The sequence below is a fragment of the Cyphomyrmex costatus genome, unplaced genomic scaffold, assembly GCF_001594065.2.
Source record: "Cyphomyrmex costatus isolate MS0001 unplaced genomic scaffold, Ccosl1.0 scaffold188, whole genome shotgun sequence".
Lineage (NCBI taxonomy): Eukaryota > Metazoa > Arthropoda > Insecta > Hymenoptera > Formicidae > Cyphomyrmex > Cyphomyrmex costatus.
Window position 1 is genome coordinate 167,099 of NW_017275910.1, and position 7,033 is coordinate 174,131.

At 35.7% G+C, this 7,033-nt stretch overlaps 1 protein-coding gene across 1 annotated transcript; it reads left to right on the forward strand.

Moving 5' to 3' along the window:
• Positions 1-292: 292 nt before the first annotated feature.
• abo (de-etiolated protein 1 abo) lies at positions 293-3,167 on the forward strand. Its single transcript, XM_018537901.1, has 8 exons — positions 293-888; positions 1,041-1,178; positions 1,262-1,406; positions 1,834-1,942; positions 2,028-2,220; positions 2,313-2,596; positions 2,686-2,892; positions 2,984-3,167. The coding sequence occupies exons 1-8, from the start codon at positions 481-483 to the stop codon at positions 3,165-3,167; spliced, it is 1,668 nt and encodes a 555-aa protein (XP_018393403.1). The 5' UTR covers positions 293-480.
• The last annotated feature ends 3,866 nt before the right edge of the window (positions 3,168-7,033 follow it).

Sequence of the window (7,033 nt, forward strand, 5' to 3'; positions counted from 1 at the left end):
TTTTTCATAAATTGTTCTTCTAGTTGAAATACACGGAAATGCACCACCACAGATTACAAAATATCAAGGTACGGGCATGTACTAAAAAATTAACCTTACTCTATTCGAAATCGCTGTTCCTAGAGAACCTCTAGTTCTAGTGTGTACTAGGCATAAGTGCGGGTTCACACCTTGACAAAGCGGAAGAGAGTAGCCAATTAGAACTCACGCTTTTAGATCTAGAAGAATATATGCGTCTAATAAAATTGCGCAAGCGCAATTCCGCCCGTCTACGAGAGAGACCGATCGCTAACCTTATTTTTGAAACTTGTATGATTTCGCGTGAGAACGTTGAGAACGTCGTTAAAACTTAAAAATATACACCGTCCGCTCCTGTCAAAAAGTATGATGTATCGCACATAGTATCGGCGATTTTATTCGCGATCGGATGCAATGGATCCATCGTGTACGTGTTCTGTTGTCGCGCGATGAGCTTGTAGGATGGCGGTGACAGAAAGTAGGATTGAATCCGTGGCGGATCTCTGCCCTGTGAATCCACGCAGGATCGGCCCGCAGAACGTGGTGGTGCGTCTCCGACGTAGGGAGACGATGGGTTGCCCATTTCCAGGTACCCATGTGCACTGCGCTCGGCAGTTCTACCAGAATGTCTTTCCCAATTTCACTGTGATGAATGTGGAGAAGCCGCCGTGCTTCCTCCGCAAGTTTAGCCCGGACGGGAGGTACTTAGTGGCATTCAGCGCGGATCAGACTTCGATCGAGGTGTACGAGTACCGCGGAGCGCCTGCCGCCGCGGACTTGCTGGCCGACTGCAAAGGCGAGTACATCGGCCACAAGAGCGACGACTGTAGCTTTCACATACGAAGTAATATCTTCGCGCGATTTTTCAAGGTACTGGATACTTAACCGACTTCGCACGGCATACGCCTTTACTTTGCGGATTGTAAAGATTAAAGAAAAGAGAGAAATAGAAAGAAAGATAGAGAGGGAGAGAAAGGGAGAGAACCGGTGAAATTGATGTACCAGCTCTGAAACATTTGTAGGTAAAGTGGATTGTAAATGTAGTAGAAAGCAACCAGCAATTGAACAGAGAATGCAGTCTCTTCACCGACGACGCTCGGTATGTAATCGTGGGCTCAGCCGCTCATATTCCCGAGGAGTTGAGGCCACACTTTTATCAGGTATAGCAAAAGATTTCTAATCATTTTATCTAAAATTATTACTCTTTCTGAAAAAGAGTATGATAAAATATTATTTCTTGAAGATTTATTCCAATAATGAGGCACTGACACCAAATCCTAGATCACCACTTGAAGATTACAGCTTGCACCTTGTCGATTTGAGGGGTGGAAAGTTATGTGACACTAGACATTTTAAAGTTGACAAAATTTACTTGTCGCACAATCAAGGTATATAAACGAGACTTGGACGATCTTGCTGCTTATTTGATCAAGTTGGATTTAGCATTGTACGAGTGTAATTTGCTGAAAAGAGCATATAAAATTTTGTCTATTTTTGGGTTCTAAACCTCTTTTCCAGCAACAAATCTTGGTTGAAATGAAAGATTACGCTAACCTGTGAATTTTTATACTTTTGCAATATCTGAATAAGTTTTATTGTTTTTAGATGTTCTCTCTCTGAATGTAATATTTCAGTAGCATATACAATGAATAGATATCACATAATTCAGTAGTCTATCATTTCTCTATCAATTAGTATATGATTTATAAATGAGAAACTTAAAATGGGCAAAGATTTTTTTAATTGCTTTTATTAAATTATTGCATTTAGCAACATTTTTAATTTTTAGAATAAATTCATTTGCTTTCTATATAGGTCTATATTTGTACAAAGATATATTGGCAGTTTTATCTGTACAACATCAAATGATTCATATTTTTCAAATTCTGGATGGAATGTTTATCAATGTCAGAACAATAGGAAGGTATTGTCAGCATTATCTTATCAAATGTTACAATTATTAACACTTTGATAAGACATGAAAATATAATACAAATGATATATGTTAGGTTTTGTATGGAAGATGATGCGTATTTAGTGACGAGTGCTTTTCCTGGGATTAATTGTCGACCATTTAAGGATGTTGCAATAAATAGTTTGAAGCACAGATTACTGGTATATTTATACAAAAGAGCAGAATATATAAGCTACGTGACTAATGATCCTTATGAACTGAGAAGATTTTATCAATATTTTGATCAGGTATTATTTGAAGATGCTCTTCTCTTTTGTCATAAAAAATTTTCTTACGAAGAGATAATTTATCAAATAGATAATTGAGTAAAATACTTCAGCTAAATTCTCTGAGAATGTGGAAGATGCAGCTATTAGATACAAATCATATTTTGGTGAGATACGCTAGTGAAGAAGTAGCAACGTTGCAAGCAAACGAACCAAACGCACAGCCGGCTTTATTAGTGGTTTACGATATGATTACGGCGAAAATTTTGGCGGCTTACGACAACGCGTCGACTCAATTGTTAACTCAATTTGAAAACTTTAGCGACTTTTTCAGAAATGCCAGAATGAGCACGGATTGTCAGTACATGTGTTCGCCATCTAATAACATATATGCACGGTATATACTCTTTCATCTTAACATCGATGCACATATAAAATATGTTTGATTGCTTAGATAATTTTCGTTTAATTGCCACTTCCTTTCAGATTGTTACAGCAAAGATTCAAGCAAACGATAATAAGCGCTAGATATGGAGGTGTTACTGAGGCTACAAAGAGGCTGCTTGCTCAGTTACCAATATGTGCACAATCGTACTCCAGTTCTCCGTATCTCGATTTATCGTTATTCTGTTACGATGATAAATGGGTGTCTATGATGGAACGCCCAAAGGCATGCGGGGAACATCCAATACGGTTGGTGATTCATTCTTATTCTTGTGACAAAAAGTTATCGAGAGAAAACTAATCTTTACATATTATTTCTAATTTCTTTTCTTTTACATAGCTTTTATGCCCGTGACTCGGGTCTCTTAAAATTTAGAATGTATGCCGGCATGCTGGGACGAACGGCTCCAACGGCTGCAAGACGATTAGTCGCGTTTACGTTCCATCCAACTGATCCATTTGCAATTTCAGTGCAACGTACTAATGCAGAATATATTGTTAGTTTTCACGTTAGACATATCTAGGTCTCCCTTTTCTCGATATGTATATATTTTACTGATGTACAAATGAATTCTTTATACTTCGTAAGAATTGTTGAGATTGCTGTTGTTGATACTACAAAATGGACTGCTTTTTGCATAAAACTGTAACAATGTGATCATACAAGTTAAATTAAATTTAAAGACTATCATTGACTGCTAGCATTGTAAAACAATTGGAGTTTAACATACTTTTAATACAATAAAAAATTGAAATTCTTAAAAATACAAAATATTTAATAACATTAAACACATCAATTTTGAAAATAAAGATAAGACGTTGGAAGAATCTACAAATTGATTGCGTTCCTTCTCTAATTAAAATACTTTTTCTCTTGTAAAACACATCCCGAAAGTTATCGCTGAGGACATTCTCGACGCCTTCTCACGATAGGTTTTATGCGGTTAATTCTAAAAAGAATTTTCATTAGGTTTTTTTAGACAAAAATTTTGTTTACTTTAAAAATTATTTAATCAGATTAAATTTAAATAAGCGGTAAAAAATTGTATAAAATTCTTTTTAGAATCATACACGACCGATATACTCGGCAGGGATATAAAGAGAGTTCTGAGTTCAGTTAAAAATATGCTTTAAGCGGGGAGCACAGACTTTTGCATAACGCATAAACCATATACATAAACAATTTGATTGGTCCATTGACTCATGCATAAGAAAATGGACCAATGAAATTCCTTATGCACATGCGTTATGCAAAAGCTGTGCTCCCCGCTTTAAGGTTTATAAAAGGCTGCTCTTTCTGCACCCGGAATAGTGATATTTTCTCCGATGATAAATATCTAAGTTGAACTGGAAATCGCTCATATCACTGCTGCAGAATGCAGCGTGTTCTGTTCTCTGGTGACAAAAAAAGAAGTGTCTTTAATCAAACAAGCCAAAGCCCATATCGTCATCCTCGGATTCAGATTCTTCTTTAGCTGGTTTCTTTTCTTCTGTTAAAAGAAATATTATTCGTTACTTTCACACTTCAGTATCATTATAAATGTCTTAAATAGAAGTCTATTCTTTTTAGTTGGATTTTTTTAGTCTATTCTTTTTAGTTGGATTGGGCACAATTCTCTTTTCCCTTTCTTACGCCTTAAAGAGAAAAGATAAAATGTGCAAGAAATTCAACTAAGAAGGATAATGGATTTTAGAATTAGGCTTTCAAAATTGTAAACCTACCTTTCTTCTCTTCGGCTGGAGTTACCGCGCCACCAGCAGGAGCTGCAAGGGTACCAACAGGGACCGCTCCGCCAACTGGCATGGATGATAGTTTCTCTTAGAGACTTAGAAAACAGAGATGCGTCATTGAAGGGTATGGCTTGATTGTCTAAATCACGTGGTCAGAGAGCCATTTTAATTCACTATTGCATCTAAGGGTCTGCGCACAATGGGAGAAATATTAGGAACAGATATTAAATATAAGAATTTTAACCTATCAGAACTGTGTACTGTGGAATGTGCGCTTTCTGACAGGTTAAAATTCTTATATTTAATATCTGTTCCTAATATTTCTCCTATTGTGCGTAGACCCTAATAGATATAAGTTTTATAATGTATGTACAGTTAGTAGCATTAATGCCTGGGGTCCGATTTTAGAGTTCACGTTTCGTTCGTAGTTATTTTTACGTCCATGACTGTTGTAATACGATACGACCGGAAATTGCGTCATTGATCAAATGTGATCAAATCACTGATATATATAATATGGATAGGATATAGGCGCCATATTTGCGTGCCGATTAGAAGCCGGAGTAAAATTGGTCGAACATGGCGTCCGGCGATGCCGAAGAGACCCGAACGCGCACGGATAAATCCGACTCGGAACTGGTCGAACAATCGAACATATTCAGTTCCGACGAACCATCCGACCATTGCGGACGTGTTTCGGTTCGGATGCTCTTCATTGTATATTTTTGAGTGTTGCCGACTTAGAGAAGGCAACGCCATAAATAAAGCCATAATCTCATTCTTTTCAATAAAGAAATACAGAAATTTTTCTTATAAATACAGAAATGCCGAATTATTGTTGTGTATGTAGAAAAACCACGAAAACGGAAGATGGAAGCGAGAGGTCGTTATTCAGGTATATGTAATTACTTCTAAACAAAAATACATAATATATTATTGTAAATGCCATTTCTTCATATTTTGAGGTTATGAAATGTATTGTTATGATTCTGTTTCTTCTTTACTGTCACATAGATTCCCTAAAAATAGTGAAGAATTAGGACTATGGCTGAAGAATTTCCAAAAGGATTTTGTACCAACATCGTATACTAGGTTATGCTCCGATCACTTCTCTGAGGACAGTTTAGATAAAACAGTGACAGGCCACGCTTTAAAACCTGGAGCAGTTCCAACTATTTTTGAAACAGTGAGATGTATATTTTGCAATGCGTCAAAAATTTTACATCCACACCTTACATTTCATAAGTGAGTAAAAATGTAGAAAATAAATGTGATATATTATATACCGAAGATTGTTGTTCTCGTTACGGTCACATAGCAGTCATAATTTGTTCGAAAATAATAGTACAATATTTATATTTTTTTATAAACACAAATCCAAAAAATCAATATCTTCTTCTTGACTCCCAAATTCCAAACGAATCCAATAAATATTTTCCCTATATAGGAGGCTAATGAGAGTGCCACGTTGCTGTTGGTACGTCAAACAATTTCCTTGGATATATTAAATCCTTTATTCAAAATCACATATAGTACGTTTCGACTCTTTTTTGAGTCATCTTCAGCTACATAATAACACCCAAATTGGATAACCGAATAAGTCACATCGAATTGGTAGATTTGATGTTCTTAATCTCTGTGAAATACAAGCTAATATTTTAATATGTTCTTATTTATAATAAAAATTCATGTGACTCACCAAACGATATCCAACCAGGAAAATATAAAACTTAAAATTAAAATATCATGGATTGTCATCATCTTACGCTGTTACAAAGTACATAAATTCTTAACCAATAGTAACGAATTGCTGCTGCAGCGTGCTGCGCATGAAAAAGTACCTTTACATTTCATAAGTGAGTAAAAATGTAGAAAATAAATATGATATATTATATACCAAAGATTGCTGTTCTCGTTACGGTCACATAGCAGTCATAATTTGTTCGAAAATAATAGTACAATATTGTATAGGTGGATTAGTGAATTTGCAATCAGCAATCACTAATGGATGTTTTTTCATTTTCTACAAAACTGCGTTAAAATGAAAAAATTCGTAGTTTACGCCCTTTATGACTTCTTGTGGTAATGAAAGAAATATGTAATGCTATGGTGCTAATATAAAATATTACAAGTTTTTAGATGTTTCATACAAAAATTGAGTACAGAAATCTTTGGTACATTCAATATATATTCGATGTGGAAGTAAATGAGTGCAGGTTGCAAGAAAATATCATATTACTCTGTTACTTTACAATGATATAATATTGCATTATCTTACAGTAACGTTTTCACTTTTTCGAATTTTTATTTCTGTTTAATATTTCTGAAGTATTACAAACATACTTGGAAATTTAAACATACTTCACCAGACAAACATTTACTAAATAAAAAACATAGCGAAAAACGCATTCAGTAATTGAAATGAAAATGCCAAGATACCGCTTACACCATCAAATTTAAATGATCAAATACCGTTTTAGCGACATTTCTACGTTTGAATTCGCGGGGCTATCCGTCGGAATTATCCGGCCGCGTTCGGGTGTCATCGGCATCGCCGGCCGCCATCTTCGACCAATTTTACTCCGGCTCCTAAGGCTTCTAATCGGCACGCTTTTCCCGACACCTTTAGCATTGCATACCCTATCCATATTATATATAT